Source organism: Oenanthe melanoleuca, chromosome 8 (genome assembly GCF_029582105.1).
Source record: "Oenanthe melanoleuca isolate GR-GAL-2019-014 chromosome 8, OMel1.0, whole genome shotgun sequence".
NCBI lineage: Eukaryota > Metazoa > Chordata > Aves > Passeriformes > Muscicapidae > Oenanthe > Oenanthe melanoleuca.
In genome coordinates, this window is record NC_079342.1 from 1,229,728 (window position 1) to 1,250,967 (window position 21,240).

Below are 21,240 nucleotides of genomic sequence, written 5' to 3' on the forward strand. Positions count from 1 at the left end.
TGTGCAGGAATCCAGCTGTGCAGGGATTCAGCTGTGCTGGGAATCCAGCTGTGAGGGATCCAGCTGTGCAGGAATCCAGCTGTGCAGGGATTCAGCTGTGCTGGGAATCCAGCTGTGGAGGGATCCAGCTGTGTGAGAATCCAGATACGTGGGAATCCAGCTGTGCAGGAAATCCAGCTGTGCAGGAATACAGCTGTGCAGGGATCCAGCTGTGTGAGAATCCAGATGCGTGGGGATCCAGTTGTGCAGGGATCCCGCTGTTCGGGAATCCAGCTGTGCGGGAATCCAGCTGTGCCCGCTCCAGCTGTGCCCTCTCCAGCTGTGTGAGCCCTGCAGGGCCCGTCCCGGCTCGGCACGTCCCGCGGCCTGTGCGGCGCCGGGAGCTCGGCAGGTGGAGCTGTGCAGCTGTGCAGGGACGGGACGGGGCCGGACAGATGTGCAGGGACAGAATGGGGCTGTACAGATGTGCAGGGGCCGGACAGATGTGCAGGGGCCGGACAGATGTGCAGGGGCAGGACAGATGTGCAGCACCGTGTCCCGCCCGGTCCTGCCGCCCCCCGGGCACAGCTCTGCTGTCCCAGCGCTGGGGACGGTGCCACCCCAGGGCGGCAGAAATGTCCCGGTGGAGCGGGGCTTGGGGACCCTGGGAACGGGGATTCTCGGGTCTGGGCTCCCTGTGCCGCCCCAAAAGCGACATTTGGGAGGGTCAGACACCCAAACCCAGCTCAGACCCATCACGAGCTGCGCTGTCCGTCCCGGCCACCCCCGTGTCCCCGCAGTGTCGCCAGCGCCAGGCTGGAGTCCCTGTCCCCTCCCCGGCTCCTTCCTGGTTTTGGCTCCACAACTGTCAGCGCTTCTCCTTTTCACTTTCCTCACCCGTGGGAGTTCCAGGTGAACCCAACCCCCGGCTGAGCCCTGGGCAGATCCGCACGGGTCAGAGCCCGGGGATGCTCCATCCCAAACAAACATCCCGAACATCCCAAACATCCCGAACATCCCAAACATCCCAAACATCCCAAACATCCAACCTAAACCTCCCCTGGTGCCACTCGAGGCCGTTTCATCCTGTCCCTCGTTCTGGCTCTGTCACCCATCACTGGGCAGCTGGGAACAGCCACACTCATCCCTAAATCCCATGGAAAAGTTGGGAGAAAGGACATGGAAATCCAGCTGCACCCCCAGGAGAGCAGGCTGAGCTGGGAAAGAGCTGCAGGGCTGGTTTGTTATTTTATTATTATTTTTTTTATTATTATTATTTTATTTCTCTGCCTCCCAGGCTGGATGAACAACGGTGACCTCGGGGTCATCCCAGCACATCCCAGTGTATCACAGTGCATCCCAGTACATCCCAGTGCATCCCAGTGCACCCCTGTACATCCCAGTGCATCCCAGTGCATCCCAGCACATCCCAGCACATCCCAGTGCATCCCACTGCACCCCTGTAAATCCCAGTGCATCCCAGTGCATCCCAGCACATCCCAACGCATCCCAGTGCATCCCAGTGCATCCCAGTACATCCCAGTGCATCCCAGCACATCCCAGTGCATCCCAGTGCATCCCAGTACATCCCAGTGCATCCCAGTGCACCCCTGTACATCCCACTGCACCTCTGTAAATCCCAGTACATCCCAGCACATCTTAGTGCATCCCAGCACATCCCAGTACATCCCTGTACATCCCAGTACATCCCAGTGTATCCCAGTGTATCCCAGTGCATCCCAGTGCATCCCAGTGCATCCCAGCACATCCCAACGCATCCCAGTGCATCCCAGTGCATCCCAGCACATCCCAGTACATCCCTGTACATCCCAGTACATCCCAGTGTATCCCAGTGCATCCCAGCACATCCCAACGCATCCCAGTGCATCCCTGTACATCCCAGTGCATCCCAGTAAATCCCAGCACATCCCAGTGAATCCCAGCACATCCCTGTACATCCCAGTGCATCCCAGTAAATCCCAGTGCATCCCAGTACATCCCAGTATCCCAGTACATCCGTGTCCCAGGCAGTGCAGACCCCGAGCTGGGGTCCCTCCCCATCCCCCCCGCGCTCCTGGAGCTGCTGCGAGTCCCTGGAAGGGATTTGGGGACCCCCAGGGAGGGGGAGCAGCGGCCGCCGGGGGCTCATCCCCGAGGAACGGAGCCAGCGAATCTCCCGGCGCCTGAACCGGGATTTCCACCCTGAAACCAGGAAACAGAAGGGTCCGGTTGGTTTTGCGGGGCAGCAGCACCTGGAACATTTCCAGAGCTGCCGGTGATCCCGGGATGTGGCAGAACCGGGTCAGGGAAGGGACGGGAATGAGGAGAGAAAGGAGAGAGAGAGGGGAGGGGGACGGGCAGAGCACCCCCCGGATCCCTGGAATGTCCAAGGCCAGGCTGGAGCAGCCTGGGACAGTGGCAGTGTCCCTGCATGGCAGGGGTGGCACTGGGTGGCCTTGAATTTCCTCCAACCCAAACCAGTTCCAGGATTCTGCCAATCCACTGGGAGAGACAAATCACTCCTGGGCCTTCGAGGAGTTTCTACCAAGGAATTTTCACCGAGGAGGGGGACAAGGGGACACTGTGGCTGTCACCTCACAGGGGACAGTAACCCCACAGGGGACACTGCCACCTCACAGGGGACACTGCCACCCCCAGGGGACACTGACACCCCGCAGGGGACACTGTCACCCTCAGGGGACATTGTCTCTGTCACCCCCAGGGGACACTGCGGGTGTCACCCCACAGGGGACACTGACACCCCCCAGAGGACACTGTCACCCCACAGGGGACATTGTCTCTGCCACCCCCAGGGGACGCTGCGGGTGTCCCCGCTCGGCTGTGGCTGCTGCCCTGGCACAGGATGTTTTTTACTGGAAAGTCGCTTGTTTTGGGTCAGGCGGGGACATGAAAGCTGCCGCGGCCGGGCCGTGCGCGGCCACCTCTTCCTGTCTGCGCTCGCCTTCCTGTCGCCTCCGCGGCCACCGCAGGAAGGACGAGGTCCCCCGGTGTCCCCCGGGTGGTGGCCGTGCCACCGGCAGCGCTGCTCTGCTCCCGCCGGGGCCGCGGGAACGGGGTCTGGGCTGGCCGGGAGGGTCTGGGTTTAGGACATTGGAGATTCTGGGTTTAGGATATTGGAGATTCTGGATTTAGGACATGGAAGGATTGTGGGTTCAGGACATTGGAGGGTCTGGGTTTAGGACATTGGAGATTCTGGGTTTAGGACATGGAAGGTTCTGGGTTCAGGACATTGGAGATTCTGGGTTTAGGACATTGGAGATTCTGGGTTTAGGACATGGAAGGTTCTGGGTTCAGGACATTGGAGGGTCTGGGTTTAGGACATGGAAGGATTGTGGGTTCAGGATGTGGAAGGTTCTGGGTTCAGGACATTGGAGATTCTGGGTTCAGGACATTGGAGGTTCTGGGTTCAGGACATTGGAGATTCTGGGTTTAGGACATTGGAGATTCTGGGTTCAGGATATGGAGGGTCTGGGTTTAGGAGATTGGATGGTCTGGGTTTAGGATATTGGAGGTTCTGGGTTTAGGACATGGAAGGTTCTGGATTTAGGACATGGAAGGATTGTGGGTTCAGGATGTGGAAGGTTCTGGGTTCAGGACATGGAAGGTTCTGAGTTTCAGCCACGGCAGATTCTGGGTATCAGCCATTGGCAATTCTTTATTTAGGATATGGAAGGGTTCTGGATTTAGGACATTGAAGGTTCTGGGTTTAAAACATGGAAGTGTTTTGGGTTTAGGATGTGGAAGATTCTGAGTTTAGGACATGGGAGGTTCTGGGTTTTGGCTATGGGAAGTTCTGGGTTTAGGACATGGAGATTCTGGGTTTAGGACATGGGAGGTTCTGGGTTTCAGCATTGGAGGGTTTGGGATTTTGGCTCCAGGAGGGCTCTGGGTCCCAGTTATGGGAGATTCTGGGGTTTGGCCACAGGAGTGTTCTGGGTTTTGGCTGTAGGAGAGTTTGGGTCTTTGGCCAAAGGAAGGTTCTGGATTTCAGCCATCAAAGGAGTTTGTGTTTTGGCCCCATCAGGGTTCTGGGTTTTGGCCACAGGGGAGCTCTGGGACTGAGCTGTGTCAGGGTGCTGGGTTTCAGCTGTGGGAGGTTCTGGGTTTTGGGACTGGACCATGGGAGGGTTCTGGGATTGAGCCATGGAGGGTTCTGGGTCTGAGCTTAGGAGGTTCTGGGTTTAGGCCCCAGGAGGGTTTTGGGATTGGACCATGGGATGGTTCTGGGACTGAGCCATGGAGGGTTCTGGGTTTGGAAGGTGCCATTTCTGTGCCCTGAGCCGTGGTGACACAGCCCACACTGTCCTGACAGAATCCCCCTGAAGAGCCTCAGGCTGGGTCATGCTTTCATTTATTCACTTCATATAAAAATCTCTTAAGAATGCGTCTGAACACAATATAGAATACTATAACATACATAGTGTGAAACTTTGGGGAACAATAAAATAACCACCTGGAACAATGCAGTGTTCAACAGACAAACAAACCCATTGATCATGCACAACTGTGCTATTGTCATGAACTAATTAGTCACGAGTTGGACCAAAAAGCTTGAAACATATTTTACAAACTGAGATTGACACCGCTCACGATGCCGGACAAGCTTTGTCAGAGGAAGTTTCACAGCACAATTATTACATCAGTTCACTTTTTTTTTTTTCTTTTTCTCTTTTTTTTTTTTTTTTTTTTTTTTTTTTAATGTCATAGAAATTCACATTGGGTTGTTCAGAAATTGGAACATTGTGACATTGAAAAGCCGGCCCGGGCGTGGGGAGCTCTTTGTTCTCGGTTCCCCCTCTCTGTGCTCCTGGCAAATTCCCAAATTTGCTGCCCTGGGATGAGCTGTCCCCTCCCCACGGGCGGCTGCCACCCGAATGCCCTTCCTGGGTTGTGTCTGTCTCTTCAGCTATGTTCAGGTTCTGGGACTTTATGCAATACAAAAGGTTACAAGAAAAAAAAAAAAAAAAAAAAAAGGCAACTCTTATTCCGAGTTTTCTACCCCATTAGCATCGCCGCCGACAGGCGATGCTAATTCATATAAATTAATAACTTACAAAACATTACAGTATGTACAGTAGGTAATAAATACACTGTTATAAACAGTAATGGAGGTGGTAAAGCTCGAGGCAGTGCAGGAGGAGGATGGATCTAAACCTAGGGAACGTGGACGAGAGGCCAGAGAAACACAAATATCCGAGCGTGCAAATTCCGGGGAGCTGCCGAGGGGGAGGGCGTGCCACACGCTGCCTTGCCACGCTTACTCAGGGATGGACTGAGATAAAAAAAAACCCAAAAACTGCCCTCTGTCCTGCTCACCACAAACCCAAACCCCAGGGAGGAAAAATCCCAGCGAGGGAAGGGCGCACGACGGCACCGAGCGACCCCCGACGGGTCACCGGGGGGAATAAGAACACACTGAAGGTGCAGCAATGCAAAGCAGAGGGTTTCCCCTTCTGTTTAGTCTGTCAAAGTGATTAACTGCAATAAAGTGACAGGTATTGCCCATGAAAAAAAAGGAAGACTGCTTCTGGTAACAGGAAGAATCCAAAAAGTGGCCGTCGATTCCCGAACACCTTGTGTCGCTTTTGAACTACCAAGCTCCGTGTGTTGGATCAAGAGACTCTGGAAAAGACATGAAAGTGTTTACAAAGAAGGCACACAGGTCTGCAGACAGGTGGACAGGTTGGATATGAGTTATTGATCAGTAGTTTCTATCACTCTAACTGGTATGAACTCCAGAACTAACAGTAGAAAATCTCCCAGCTGTGTGTCAGCGCCGCCCCGGGCCCAGCTCCGGGAGCTCTGGGCCCACGAGGCTCAAAGCACAAGCAGCCAGCCGTGCACTGCATTTCCTGAGCAATCATCCCCTGCCCTGTCCGTGCCCTGGCTCCAGCTGGGGCAGCTGGGGGCTCTGGCAGCCCAGCAGAGCCCAGCCCCGCCGCAGGGGCTGCTCGCGCCCCGCAAGTGTTTCAAAGCCACTCCCGCGGGGCCGGGCCATTATGTGTCCACAGGAGACGTGTCTTCTGTCACAATCTCGATGGTGGCCTCCCTCTGGGGCTCCTCCTGGCCCGCCTGGGCCGTGCACAGCGTCTCTGTGGTGCTGAAGTAGCCCAGGCTCTCGCCCTCCTTGTCGGGCCCGTCCGAATCCTCCTCCTCCAGCGTCAGCTCGAACTGGAACTTCTCCATCAGGCCCTGGCAGTCCTGGCCCCGCTCCTCCAGGGGAGGGGAGGGGCTCTGAGGTATCATGCTCTGGTACCAGTTCCTGTTGTCCTCCAGGGTGTCCAGGATGTCCTGGGCGTCGGGCTGCACCAGGTCAGCCCAGGTCTCCCACAGAGGGTGCACGATGTAGTCGATGAATCCCACCTGGAAAACACAGGGACACACACTCAGGGCAAGGGAAGCACCAGGAAAGGTGCTGGATGAAAAGCTCCTATTTGATTCATTTCACGAGCAGAATACTGGGAGTGGGTCCCCAAGCAGCACAGCCTAATGCAGACACAGTTACCTGATACCCAAAGCTGCAGCCACACACAGGGCTGGGCTGGGCTGATGTCTGCTCCAAAACCAAACCTTGGCTGCTTCCACATCACTGGCAGCTGGGAACACCCCAAGGGGAGCAGCCTTTGTGTGCTGAAGTTCAAAATTTGGTTTTCCTTTCCCATTTTCCTTTCCCATTTTCCTTTCCCATTTTCCTTTCCCATTTTCCTTTCCTTTCCTTTCCTTTCCTTTCCTTTCCTTTCCTTTCCTTTCCTTTCCTTTCCTTTCCTTTCCTTTCCTTTCCTTTCCTTTCCTTTCCTTTCCTTTCCTTTCCTTTCCTTTCCTTTCCTTTCCTTTCCTTTCCTTTCCTTTCCTTTCCTTTCCTTTCCTTTCCTTTCCTTTCCTTTCCTTTCCTTTCCTTTCCTTTCCTTTCCTTTCCTTTCCTTTCCTTTCCTTTCCTTTCCTTTCCTTTCCTTTCCTTTCCTTTCCTTTCCTTTCCTTTCCTTTCCTCCAGGATGGAGCCATAAGGGGCACTGGAATTCTCCCACCCTGGCAGGGTCTGTGCCAGCTCCAGGCTCTGTGTGGAGCAGGGAAATGCCTCTCCCAGGAGCCCAGAGTGCACATGTTTGCTTTGGAAACCTCCCTCAGACACAACAGGATGTCAACAGGGCTGGAACATCCAACTGCAGCAGGGTGGGGAGGCAGCTCCAGCAAAAAAGGTGCTGAAAAGTTCCTGCTGCACAGGGAAAAAGGGTTTGGGATGGTTGGAACCCAAAATGCTCCAGGGCTCCACGGGTGAAAATCAGCACTCATTAAATATTGTTCTTTAAAACCATTGTTTCAAGTTGTTCTTTTAAAAACATCCCAAACTGTGGAATAATTGGCCACGTGGCTCAGCACTGATCCTAAAATAATGAGGGGGCATCTCATTATTGTTATCTCATTATTATTATTTCAAGCTTTGAAATATTTGCATGTTACTTCCCAACCCACTCCTTGTTTCCCTCCAGCACAGACACACCAACTCCCTCTCTCCTTTGCCATTCCATGATGGACATTTTGTCCAATCCCTGTGTTTTTTGCAAGCAAAAATGTAATTTTAAAATCTCCAGCATGGACACACTGCTTCCCTTTTTCCTTTCCCATTCCATGATGGACAATTTGTGCAATTCCTGTGTTTTCTGCTCAGCAAAAATGCCATTTTGAAGCCTCTGGGAAGTGCAGATGTGAAGCAAAGAATGAATTGGAGCTCACATGTGGAGCACATGGGCAAGCCTGGCTGAAGGATTCATCTCTTTCTGAGGTTAAGAAATCCGACAGATTTTTCCAACCAAATCACCACGTGGTTGAGTGAATAATTTTGAAAGCACTTGGCTGAGCCCAAGAGGACATTTGGAAATAATTATCATCAATTTTGTTACTTATTCAAGCTGAAAAACCTCAGTGATGACTTGCTGGAGTCATTCAAAAACAACAAGGCAAGACAGCGTTATATAAAGGCTGGAATCTGTTTGGACAAACATAAATTCCTGGTTTCATTCCAGATTATCCAGGCGAAATTTTATGGCCTGTGCTGCACAGGTCAGAACAAAATCTGACCTTGAAACCATTTTATGAATCAGAACTAGGGATGAGCCACCCAAAAAAAGAGGCAAGTCCAGCTCCTTTGAAGCTTTTCAGGGACATAAATGAGTATTTTTGGGGTTCACCCTGCCCAGGGCAGCTCCAAAAGCCTCTGATTGTACAGGACACTGCAGGATTGTCCTGGGTGGGCAGGGACAGCCAGAGCTCTGCAGGGCCCTGGGGGGAGCTCAGGGATTGAGGAATGAGGAGATGCCCAGGGGGTGGAGAGGAGCTGGAAGAGCCTCTCCAGCCTGTGGGAGCCCCGGGCAGAGCTGGGTGTCAGGGTGGATCAGAACCAGGCTCTGCAGCTGAATTTTGTCTTTGACAGCCAGAGCTGCAGCTCAGGGCCCGTTACCTGGGATTTTTCCACGGAGGCTGTGTGTTTGTCACACATGGGGCTGATTTCCATCCCCCTCTCCCTCTCCTTGTCTCCCTGCTGGAAGAACTCCTCCATGATCCTGTCTGTCCACTGCCTGTACAGCTCCAGGGACTTGGTGGGGTTACTCAGGTCTGCACAGTGCACCATGTTCCTCAGAACCTGCAAAGACAACCACCAGAAAATTGAAAATCCACTGGGAAAAAAATGAGGCTTTTGAGCTGGATCTGCAGAACATTGCAGCAAAGGATTCTCTGATTATGAAACAGAACACAAAAATATCAGAAACATTGGATTGGGGCACGTTAAAGGTGTGGAGCTGATGGAGAAATTCCAGAGGAATCCATGGAGATGCTGCAGGGCTGGAGCCAGGCTGGGAGAGGAGAAGGATCCAGGGAGAGCTCAGAGCCCCTGGCAGGGCCTGGAGGGATCCAGGAGAGCTGGAGAGGGGCTGGGGACAAGGGATGGGGGCACAGGACACAGGGAATGGCTGCAAGTGAAAGAAGATGGATTTAGATGGGATATGGGCAGGAATTCCTGGCTGGAATAGAATTCCCAGAGCAGCTGTGGCTGCCCCTGGATCCCTGGAAGTGTCCAAGGCCAGGCTGGGATAGTGGAAGATTGTGGGATTGGGGCTTGGAGCAGCCTGGGACAGCTGGGATGGGATGGGATGGGATGGGATGGGATGGGATGGGATGGGATGGGATGGGATGGGATGGGATGGGATGGGATGGGATGGGATGGGATGGGATGGATTTCAAGCCACTCCCAGCCCCAACCAGTGTGGAATTCTGTGATTCCATCTCCATGGATGAGCTCAGCTGCCCCAGCCCCAAAGCCAGATGTGCTCACTCAACCTGGTGCAGCTGTGGAAGGGTCCATGACATCACACAGGTTTGTTTGGGAACCCAGCTGCTTCCCACCATTCAAAATCCACTTCCATGCTCTCAGGGAAAGAGGTGGAACCCTCCCAGTTCATGGAATGAGTAATATCCCTTCCACACAGGCACAAAATGAGCCTGACTAGTGGCCACAAGGATTTGGGCAGCACCAGAGTGGTTGGAATAAAAATTTAAAGAGTTTCCCCAGGAGTCTGTTTTTAAGGAGTTGGTCATCAAAGAGGAGAGCAGAGCAGGATGCATCTTGTCCTGCTCCCTGCACAGCCCTGATCCAGCATTGCCTGGTCACTTCTGCCAATCAGGGATTAAATGATTGAGGGAACAGACTGTGCAGCAGCAATTCCAGCTCCTCTGAGCTGCTGCAGAGATGCAGATTTCATTTCCCAACGAAATTCTTGCAGTGTTGGAACAGGAGAAACAAATGGGAGAAAGCAGCCAGGAAATTTAGGAGCCCTCAAAAATTGACCTCAAACATGCTATGTTTGCAGTTCTAATTTTTTTTGTTTAAAAAATCTTAATTCTGGTCACCTAAAAAACATGGGACACCTCATGCTGCTTTTCAGTGCAGAAGAAAACGACTGCTGAGAATTCAGCTGCTCTATATGACCAGAGTCAAGGTAAAAACAGGAGTGTGGCTTCTCCCTCCTGACCAGAACACCCCAAATCCAGGGAATTTTCTGCCTCACCTGTATTCTGTCTGTGTAATTGTCCAGCAGGAGAACTCCTGAGCTGGTCACCTTCTTAGTTTCCACCATAGTCTTCAGATCAGCCAACAGACTCATGTGCTTGGACATATCAGTGGCCAACACCTTTCCAGAAGTGGGGGAAAAAACCAGGATTTCAGGTGGGGAAGGCACAGAAATCCAGGATTGTTGGTTCAGAGGAGGAGAGGGGGTGGCCATACCATGTCAATCACCATCTTCCTGAGGGTCTGGCGCTGCTTCTTGGTCAGGTTCTGGAAGATGTCACAGTGCTCCTCCTGCAGCAGCTTGAAGCCCACGGCCAGGTGATGGTTCTCCAGCACGGACTCGTCGTTGTACATCAGGGCCAGCTCGGAATCTGGGGAGGGAACAGCCAGAGTGGGAAATCTGGGGTTTCCAGCAGCCAGCAGGAGCTTGTTCTGAGCACTGAAATGTTTGAAATGGGGGAAAGTTTCCTTTCTCCATCCCTGGAAGGGTTCAGGGCCAGGCTGGATGGGGTTGGGAGCAGTCTGCTCTGGGGGAGGGTGTCCCTGCACTCTGGATGGTTTTAGGACTTTGGGATTCTTTTTAGCCCCAGCACTCAACCAGCCTTTGCTCAGTCCTGGTGACAAAATAATGCTCAGATATAAATCACAGAATCCTGCAAAAACCCTTCCCAAAGCACAACAACCCCCAGATTTTGGACTCCAGATCCATGCTCAGCCTGTCCAGAACACAACAAGAAGCCCCCAATATTTGGCTTTCTGGTTGCCAATAGCAACAGGATTATTTATCTTAATGGTAAAATTTGCACTCAGAGCTGGCAGAATTATTATGGGTTAGCAGGTAGTAAATATTGATTTTACCAGTTGTGCTGCAATGGTTCCCTTTGTCAGGGATTGCATTTTAATTCCTGCAGGATCCCTGCACCACATTTTGAGAGCCTGCAAGTTGCCATTTGTGGCATGTAAAAAGCATTTCTGGGTGAGACTGGGAGAGATTCAGAACAAAACTCACTTGTGTTGATCAGGAATTGGTTGGAGACCCCGGGGTGATCCACATCGTGGATTGCTGCTGCGAAAATGGCAGCGAGGATTTCCAGATCCGTGAAGACAGCCTAGGATGGAGCAACAGCAACCTGTCAGAGGGGCTTGGCCTCCCAGCAGCTGCTGAGAGGAGCTAACTGTGCTTTTCACTTGGATTTCTGCCACAAGGAGAAAGGTGAGGGTGAAACAGAGATGCCACTCTGAGATTTCCTGAGAGCCCTGGAGCCCCCAGTGCCCACCTGTGTTGGGTTGATGTGACAGAAATGTGAATTTCTGTTAAACCTTATCTCTGTGGGAGATATCTCCTGCTAATGGGCCGTCTTTAAACCAGCTGGGCAATCATCTTTATCTTCCCACAGCCCATCCTCCCTCCAGGAGGTATCTCCTGTTCATGGCCAGTGAGTCCCAGGGCATGACTGATAAAATTCCATCATCCCATGGGAGATGCTCCAGCCAGGGGAGCAGCCAAGCCTTTCCTACCCAGATAAAAACTGAGATTTGGACACCAAGGCACCTTCTTTCCACTGGATTCCAGAGGAAAGCCAGACCTTTGCACATCATCCCTGGGGCTTCAGAGGAAACTGCACCTTCTCCAGGAGCACTGCTCCAGCTGAACCACATCTGCCCCTGCAGGAGGATGCAGCCACCATTGAATGGGACTGTGCCAACACCCTGACTGACTGACGGGTGTCAGCTTGGATTCTGACTCTGGCAGGGCTGGGATTGTTCTGTGTAATACTGCATTTCTAGTTTAATGTTCCTAGTAAAGAACTGTTATTCCTAATTCCCATATCTTTGCCTGAGAGCCCCTTAATTTCAAAATTACAATAATTTGGAGGGAGGGGGTTACATTCTCCAAATAAAAGCTTTCCTGCCTCTTTTAGCAGAAATCCTTGAATCCAAAACACCAGCCCAGGCTGAAAGCCAAGGCCAGCAGGGCACTCACATCCAGGGCAGGGGTGGAGAGCAGCACATGGGTGGACTGGGCCACGTCAGCAGCGTGCAGGCTGTTGTGGTAGGCCACGTCTGAGTGGTAGTGATCCTCCAGGGTCATCATGTACGTCACCAGCGTGTCCGACGAGATCTTGAAGGTTTTCAGCAGATCCCGCTCCTGAGAGAGCACAGAGAGGCAGCTGAGAGCCAGGCCAGGCTGGGGCAGCAGAAGGGGTTTGTTGGAGAAGATGAAACTGAGGAATCTTGCAAATATGAATCCTCAGATTCTGGGAATTGTTGGGGAAGGTAGAACAGGAAAGCCCTAGTTACTGAATTACCATAAACACAATAGGATGGCTGCTGAAGCTAATCCACTCTTAATTAAACAATGCTTTTGGCCAGAGGGCAAGGCCAAAAGACACAAAAGACTTATCAGGGTCCAAGATTAGATCTTAGAGTTTAGAATGTCACACACGGTGCTAATATAAGGATTCCTATAGGCTGTATGTAAATGCTATAGAATTAGTATTTTGTATTAGATTGGTTCTTAGGGATCAGAATATTCATGATGGAAATGGATTTACTGTGTTACAAACGGGAAGTCGTCCTCTCTCTCCCTCTTTCTCTTCCTCCTCTTCTTCTCCTCTTTTTCTTCCCCTCTTTACCTTCTTTACTCTCTCTCTCTACCATCCCCCTTCTCTCTTTCTTTCCCCTCTTTTATCTCTTTAATCTGAATGTGGCTGTGCCGGGCAGCTCCTTGCAGACTCTCTTACAATAAACTGCAAGTGTAGCTATTAGCATTTACAGAGCATTTGAGTCTTGTTCCACCCTGATACAAAGAATCCGGGAGTCTCCCGCAGAGTGGCGCCCAACGTGGGGCCCGAACCCACGACCCTGAGATTGAGTCTCATGCTCTACTGACTGAGCTCACAGCTGGAAACAAGGCAGGGCAGCAGAGGGGTCACAGCTGGAAACAAGGCAGGGCAGCTAAGGGGTCGGGCAGCAGAGGGGTCACAGCTGGAAACAGGCAGGGGCAGCAGAGGGGTCACAGCTGGAAACAAGGCAGGGCAGCAGAGAGCTCACAGCTGGAAACAGGCAGGGGCAGCAGAGGGGAGTCACAGATGGAAACAAGGAGGGGGCAGCAGAGGGGAGTCACAGCTGGAAACAAGGAGGGCAGCAGGAGGGGTCACAGCTGGAAACAAGGCAGGGGGCAGCAGAGGGGTCACAGCTGGAAACAAGGCAGGGGCAGCAGAGGGGTCACAGCTGGAAACAAGGCAGGGCAGCAGAGGGGTCACAGCTGGAAACAAGGAGGGGCAGCAGAGGGGTCACAGCTGGAAACAAGGTAGGGGCAGCAGAGGGGTCACAGCTGGAAACAGGCAGGGGCAGCAGAGGGGTCACAGCTGGAAACAGGCAGGGGCAGCAGCAGAGCTCACAGCTGGAAACAAGGCAGGGGCAGCAGAGGGGTCACAGCTGGAAACAAGGAGGGGGCAGCAGAGGGGTCACAGCTGGAAACAAGGAGGGGGCGCAGAGAGGGGAGCTCACAGCTGGAAACAAGGAGGGGCAGCAGAGGGGTCACAGCTGGAAACAAGGCAGGGCAGCAGAGGGGTCACAGCTGGAAACAAGGCAGGGGGCAGCAGAGGGGAGTCACAGCTGGAAACAAGGCAGGGGCAGCAGAGGGGTCACAGCTGGAAACAAGGCAGGGGCAGCAGGAGAGCTCACAGCTGGAAACAAGGCAGGAGCAGCAGAGGGGTCACAGCTGGAAACAGGCAGGGGCAGCAGCAGAGCTCCCTGCAGAGCACACACCTGGAATATGGCGTACATGATGCACGTCAGCGGCCGGTTGTGGGAGTACCTGGCCACGTTGAAGATGTTCAGGCCCCACTTGTTGAGGTCTTCCAGCTCCTTTGGGAGAAGAGCACAAAAGCAGAAAGGTTTGGATGGTTTTCCAGGCTACTCACAAACATGCAGATTTAATGGTGATTGCAATGATGTAAGTGCTGAATGTGAGGTTAATGAACACGGAGTTTCTGACTTTGTGTTCCATCATTGCTCTCCTCAGCCCTCATCACCTTTTTTTTTATTTTTATTTTAGGGCTATTTTCACATATTTTTAAATGTAAAATACACTAAGGCTTTTTTTTTTTTTTACAGCATTTCTAATACCACATGATTCCAGGGGCACTAATTCCATCCCAGACTCCCCCAGAGGAGCAGGAATCTCCCCCACCTTGGCCAGGTGATCTTCCTTTTCTGTCTTCACCCCAAACCGTGAGATGCTGGTGTTGTTTAAGCTCGAGCTGTGCATTAATTTCTTCACCCCACTGATCTGGGTCATGAGCTGCTGTTTTTTCTTCTTCTCCCTGTCCTTCTGGGTGGGGGAAGGAATCTCCACATCGTTCTGCTTGTCTGCAACAGAGCAAGGGGGGGAAATGAGTCAGCACAACAGGAGCTCCCAGCACATCCCCCAGAATCACCCTCCAGCTGCTGCCTCTGCTCCCCACTTCAAACTCCTCATTTTGAAATCAAAAAATTAAAAAAAAAAAACAAAAAACAAGTTACAAAAGCTCTGGTTGCTCTCCTGCAGCCACTGTGTGGTTTGGGGACACTGGACACCAGGAATGTCTCTGGATGTGGCACTTGGGGACAGGGATTAGTGCTGGCAATGGTTGGCCCCCATCATCTCCAACCTCAATGATTCTGTGATTTTCCATGCCTGGAAGGTTCTCCTCAGTTAATTTTATTCCTTATTTTCAGGAAAACAAAAGATATGTTCAAACAACACTTTTTTTTTTTTTTTCCTGAATAAAGTAAAACCACATCTATTTTCACTTTCTGGGGTCAATACCCATGCTCTTAAAACAATAACAAATGGGTGTCACCGACTAATTAAAGATTTTTCCTTTGCAAATATCCAAAAATCCAAAGCACAGCTCCAAATTCCCCCTGCCTCTCTCAGGGATAATCAGAGTTTTAGTGCACATGAAGAGGGCCCAGACTTGGCTGGGGAGATGTGTTTAATAAATAAATAATTCCTAAAACCAGCTGTCACTTCCTGCCCTACAGCTGATTGATTAAAGCACCAGTGGCTCATTACTTCCACCCAAAACCATTTTCCATGGATTTTACCACACCTTGAGCAGCTCCAGAGGGATGAGGCTTCCAGGCAGGAGTAACTTTTGATTAAACCCCTGAGAAATCCCAAGCAGCAGCAATTAGGACAGGAGTCACCCCTGAACCACTGGAGGACTTTCCTCTCCATAATCTCCTCAGCAGTGACTAAGGCAGTATCAAATGGCCACTGTGGGCAGAAATCCCTGATTTGTGTCCCCAGGGGGGTGGCAGCCCTTGGGAAGAGCAGGATTGTCCCTCTGACCTGCCCTGGAAGCTCTGCTGCTCATCTCTGACCTTGCCAGGCTGGGAATGCAGGGCTGGAGCCTTCCCATCTCAGAATTACAGGATAAATTAAATTAAAGATGGTCTGGCTCCATCCCTTGGAGCCCTTGCACTGTCCCAGGTGCTCCAGCCTGGCCTTGGGCACTGCCAGGGCTGTTGGGCACCCTGTGCCCTTCACAGGCAGGAATTCTTTCCCAACATCCCATCCATCCCTGCCCTGGGGCACTGGGGAGCCACTCCCTGTGTCCTGTCCCTCCTTGCCCTGATAAAATCAAAAGGCTGAATGAAGTCACATGATCTGGGTTTAATATCTCTGAATTATCCCCAGCTCTGGAGATAAATGAGTGAGTGTCCAACCCACATATTTCTTTTTGTTTGTTTGCTCAACCTCCTCACTTGCAGACTCCTGTTATTTCGGGCGTTCATTTAATTTAATTGAATTTTAGGGAGGAAAAAACTAATTCATAAAACCAGCACGACTTCCTGAAACAACTGATGATCCTTTTAAAAGCTTCTTGCCTAATTTTTTTTTTTTTTTTAAGATGAGCCATCAGGCTGCAATCTGGCCCAGTCTGGAGAGCCTGCTCCTCTCAGTGCCAGGCCCTGAGTGGCATCACAGAGAGGATGAGCTGAGCATTGTCCAGCCCTGCCAGGGGAATGGAGCTGCCTGAGCATGGAAATAGCAGGAATTCACACCTGGAGCTGCTGGAGAGAGCCCAGAGCAATCCAGGGAGCAGCTGGAGCCCCTCTGGAGCCAGGCTGGGAGAGAGGAGAAGGATCCAGGGAGAGCTCAGAGCCCCTGGCAGGGCCTGGAGGGGCTGCAGGAGAGCTGGAGAGGGGCTGGGGACAAGGGATGGGGGGACAGGACACAGGGAATGGATTCCCAGAAGGAAGGGATGGATGGGATACTGGGAATTGGGAATTCCTGGCACAGGTGCCCAGAGCAGCTGTGGCTGCCCCTGGATCCCTGGAATTGTCCAAGCCCAGGTTGGACACTGGGGCTTGGAGCACCCTGGGACAGTGGGAGGTGTCCCTGCCGTGGCAGGGGTGGCACTAAAGGATCCTTGTGGCCCCTCCCAGCCCAAACCAGTCTGGAATTCCTGAATAAAACCACCCCAGCAGCAGCTCTGGCCCATCAGCCCCTGCTGGGATCCAGGCTCTGATAACCTGAGTGTTTGTGGGGTTTAGTTCTGGTGGCCACTTTGGCAATTCCTGCTCCACACTCACGTGTGAGCAGCAGCCAAATCCCTGGATTTGCCCCTTTGTGCATCCCCCTCCTGTCTGAATCCATGCCCTGCATCCAGCTGAGCAGTAAAATCAATGCATTCCACAGAGCAGCTCCAAACTTCCATGGATTATTAATGCTGTGGAGTGTCCTAAATGCAGGCAGCAGTTCCAGCTGCAGCTGGATATTGGGATCACTTTAAAATCCTTAATGGGAATAATTGTGTGTCACACAGGGAATGCACTGGGGCCGTTCCAGCCTCAGGGAATGAATCCCCAGCATCCACAGACTCTCAGCCTTTGGAGATGCTGGATTCAGGGATGTCTAGAAATATGAGGCTCCTCATTTCAGATGCAAATGGTCACAAATCCTGAAGCTGCTTCCTGAGAAATTCCTGTTCCTCCTAACAAACGTTGGCACAGAGGATTCATTCATGTCCCTGGAGCTGCAAGCTCCTACAGAATGAATGAAATGCAAAATATTCCCTTTTTTTTTTTTTTTTTTTTTTTTTTTTTTTTTTAAGTGACTTCTGCTGCCAAATGAGCAGATTCCCACAAAGTAATGGATAAAATGTTGGGGGTGATTTAGTCTGAAGCCCATCTCTGAAGGGAAGGAGGCAGTGGCTGCAGCTGGCTCGGTGTCACTTTGTCCTTTCAGTAAGGTCACCACAAAAACCCAGCATTGCATAAGGCAGCCACCCATGGAATCCTCCCAGAATTATCCCATGGAATCCTCCCAGAATTATCCCATGGATCCCTCCCAGAATTATCCCATGGAATCCTCCCAGAATTATCCCATGGAATCCTCTCAGAACCATCCCATGGAATCCTCCCAGAATTATCCCGTGGAATCCTCCCAGAATTATCCCATGGAACCCTCCCAGAATTATCCCATGGAATCCTCCCAGAATTATCCCATGGAACCCTCCCAGAATTATCCCATGGAACCCTCCCAGAACCATCCCATGGAATCCTCCCAGAATTATCCCGTGGATCCCTCCCAGAATTATCCCATGGAATCCTCCCAGAATTATCCCATGGAACCCTCCCAGAATTATCCCATGGAATCCTCCCAGAATTATCCCATGGAACCCTCCCAGAATTATCCCATGGAACCCTCCCAGAACCATCCCATGGAATCCTCCCAGAATTATCCCGTGGATCCCTCCCAGAATTATCCCATGGAACCCTCCCAGAACCATCCCATGGAACCCTCCCAGAATTATCCCATGGAACCCTCCCAGAATTATCCCATGGAATCCTCCCAGAATTATCCCATGGAACCCTCCCAGAATTATCCCATGGAATCCTCCCAGAATTATCCCATGGAACCCTCCCAGAATTATCCCATGGAATCCTCCCAGAATTATCCCATGGATCCCTCCCAGAATTATCCCATGGAATCCTCCCAGAATTATCCCATGGAATCCTCCCAGAACTATCCCATGGAATCCTCCCAGAACCATCCCATGGAATCCTCCCAGAACCATCCCATGGAATCCTCCCAGAATTATCCCATGGATCCCTCCCAGAATTATCCCATGGATCCCTCCCAGAATTATCCCATGGATCCCTCCCAGAATTATCCCATGGAACTCTCCCAGAACCATCCCATGGAATCCTCCCAGAATTATCCCATGGATCCCTCCCAGAATTATCCCATGGATCCCTCCCAGAATTATCCCATGGATCCCTCCCAGAATTATCCCATGGATCCCTCCCAGAATTATCCCATGGAATCCTCCCAGAATTATCCCATGGATCCATCCCAGAATTATCCCATGGATCCATCCCAGAATTATCCCATGGAATCCTCCCAGAATTATCCCATGGATCCCTCCCAGAACCATCCCATGGAACCCTCTCAGAATTATCCCATGGATCCCTCCCAGAATTATCCCATGGAATCCTCCCAGAATTATCCCGGGGCTCGGGCAGGAATTCCTCTGTGGATACACTCACCAAACACCCTTCTCCCCCTTCCCGCAGCCATTCCAAAGTGAAAACCCCCAAGAGAGGAGCTGCGAATGGGGGCGATCAGGCTGCCCTTAACCCTTCCCTGAGCCAGAAAAAAAACCCCTGGGGGTTCATTCCTTACCCAGGAAAGTGTTGGAAATGTACTCGGACACTTGGTTGCCGGAGCGGCTCATCTCGGACAGGTGGGTGAGCTCCCGGTTCAGCATCCTCTTGAACTGCGGGGGGGAGAGCACAGCAAAATGGCATTTTTATGGGATCCTGGCCCAAATCCGCACGGCCCCAGCACGGGAGGCTCCCCCAGCACGCAGAATTCCTGGGATATCTGCGATGGAGTCGGGCGAACAGATGGTTTCATTTCCATCCTGCTCGGCATCACCATGACTGGGTATTTCTTTTCAGCCCACGGAATTAATTTCCTCTAAGGATGCTCATTAATTGTTACTGCCACAAACGAGGGGAGAACGTCTCAGATAAATCTCACTGAAAGCTCAGATTTTTATCTCAGGTTGAGATTTCCCATCCCTAAACCTTCTTTTGTTCTGGGTGTTCTAAATTTGCTCCATTTTGTATTAAACAAACAGGCGACTGCATATCCAGAGGAGAAATACGCCCTAAATCTGAAGATCATTCAGCAAAATGTGGGATTCAGGCATTATTCCCTTCGATATCCATGCTGTGATCCTACTGATTTTATAATCCAACATTTTCACTGCTGAATCATTTTATCCTGCAACACCGAATTCCTCTCAAAAAAAAAAAAAAAAAAAAAAAAAATTACATCCATGGACTCTGCATGCACACTACACACACGATCAGCCAAAACACACAGAAATCCGCATTTTTAAAGCATCTTTTCCTCACAGAGGCTTTCTCCGAGCAACACAGCACGAAAAAAAAAATAAATAAAGCAAGCAGCCATTAATAATTCGGTAATTAATAATCCGTCAGGAATTAAACCCACCTTAATGTAACCCCAAGACACCGATAACAAATAATTGGCTTCAGGCATTTTGGAAAGCTCCTGGCAAGGCAGCGCAAATCCTCCGGGAGAAATCGCCGCTCCGAGGGCAGAGGAGCCTTTCCCGATCCCCCAAAATCAGCGTTCATCCGCGGCGGAGACCCCGCAAAGCCCGGCTAAGCCCAGCCTAAGGCAAGGCTGGCGGCGCATCCTGCCCGTGGGTGGGCGCGGGAGCGAGGGGCGAGACCCGGGAAGGCACAAAGGGACGGGGATGGATCCAGCTGCGTGCCTGGGAGCGCTGGGGAATTCGGGAATTCGGGAATTCGGGATGGTGCTGCTCGCTCGGCTCCTGAAGGGGGTCCCCGCTCGGCGGGAGCTGAGCCCAGCCGGGGAAATGATGATGCTGGTGTTGTCAGCTCCGCTAACACAGCCATGTTTTATGGGGAAATTAAAATGGAGGAAGCTCCGGGAATATTTAAATAAGGAGGAAAAGCAGGCAGCAGCCTCCTCTCCGTTCCTGCCTTGCTTTCATCCTATTCCTTACAGGGACTTTCAGAATATTCCCAGTAGGATTTTTAAAAGCGTTTGTCACATTTTCAGTGTGATCAGTCTGTGGTAAAGGGCAAAACGCAGCAACCAGCCAAATTACCCTTGACAAACTGAAATATCCTTCAGATAAGACATAAAGGATATAATCAGCTTAAATCTGTAACTGCAATTCATAAATTCGTACGTTCATTCTTAAAGTGTTAATGTAAATTCTATAATGTCCCTGCCCAAGGTGGAACGAGAAGAGCTTTAAGGTCATTCCCAACCATTCCGTGTGATTCACGATAAAAATTTCAATATTTAATCAGTTCTGCAGTTTTTGTTGCGAGCAATCCCTTTAGGAGGGAGCTGGAGCTGTCCTTGACACGGAATCCAAAGAAAATCCCTTTGTGCCCGGGATCCTGGGATGCGCAGCCCTCCCGCTGCTCAGGACGTCCTTGGTGCCTGTGCCGGGAGCACAGCCCACGCCAGAGGCCAGGATTCCCGAAATAAAAGGGCCATCTTTGCCCTGGAACGCTTTCCCAGCCTCCAGCCCCTCCGGGATGCCGCACGAAGCACGGCAGGAGCGGCCGCAGCCCAAAATCCGCTCCCCGCTCCCCCCGAGAGCCCGGGCTGGGCACGGCTCGGCTCCAGAACCCCCCGTGCGATCCCAGCTCAGCCTCGGCACCCGCAGCTCAGCAGGGCGTGACTCATCCCCTAAAATTCGGCACGAGCAGAGGTGGGAAGCTGATGGCACCTCCTTTCAGCCAAAGGTGGTGTGTGACCTGCTGGGACAATGCCACCTCCATCCCTGCTGTCCCTGCTGTCCAGCCTGCCAGCGCCACAGAAACTGGCAATCCTGGAACGGCTTGGGTTGGGAAGAACCCAAAATCCTAAATCCCATCCCAGCCCTGCCATGGCAGCGACACCTCCCACTGTCCCAGGCTGGGATCCCTTGAGCACTGCCAGGGATCCAGGAACAGCCACAGCTCTCTGGGAATTCTATTCCAGCCCCTCATCACTCTCCTGCCAAGAATCCCTTCCCAATATCCCAGCCAATCCTACTCTCACCTTCACACGGTGAGACCTAAGTCAAGCAGCTTAAATCCTGTCCCATGGGATACAG

General features: G+C 51.8%; 1 protein-coding gene across 3 annotated transcripts in view; it reads right to left on the reverse strand.

Annotated features, from left to right (window-relative positions):
* Positions 1–4,334: 4,334 nt before the first annotated feature.
* PDE4B (phosphodiesterase 4B) overlaps positions 4,335–21,240 on the reverse strand; it is a 136,246-nt gene continuing 119,340 nt past the window's right edge. For all 3 annotated transcript variants that reach the window (XM_056497797.1, XM_056497798.1, XM_056497799.1), the window contains 9 exons: positions 18,750–18,843; positions 14,262–14,440; positions 13,838–13,936; positions 12,048–12,212; positions 11,073–11,172; positions 10,280–10,434; positions 10,062–10,184; positions 8,456–8,638; positions 4,335–6,363 (listed from right to left, as the gene is read on the reverse strand). In XM_056497797.1, coding sequence (XP_056353772.1) covers positions 5,998–6,363; positions 8,456–8,638; positions 10,062–10,184; positions 10,280–10,434; positions 11,073–11,172; positions 12,048–12,212; positions 13,838–13,936; positions 14,262–14,440; positions 18,750–18,843 — 1,464 coding nt within the window. In that variant the 3' untranslated portion in view covers positions 4,335–5,997. The remainder of the gene's footprint in view (positions 6,364–8,455; positions 8,639–10,061; positions 10,185–10,279; positions 10,435–11,072; positions 11,173–12,047; positions 12,213–13,837; positions 13,937–14,261; positions 14,441–18,749; positions 18,844–21,240) is intronic.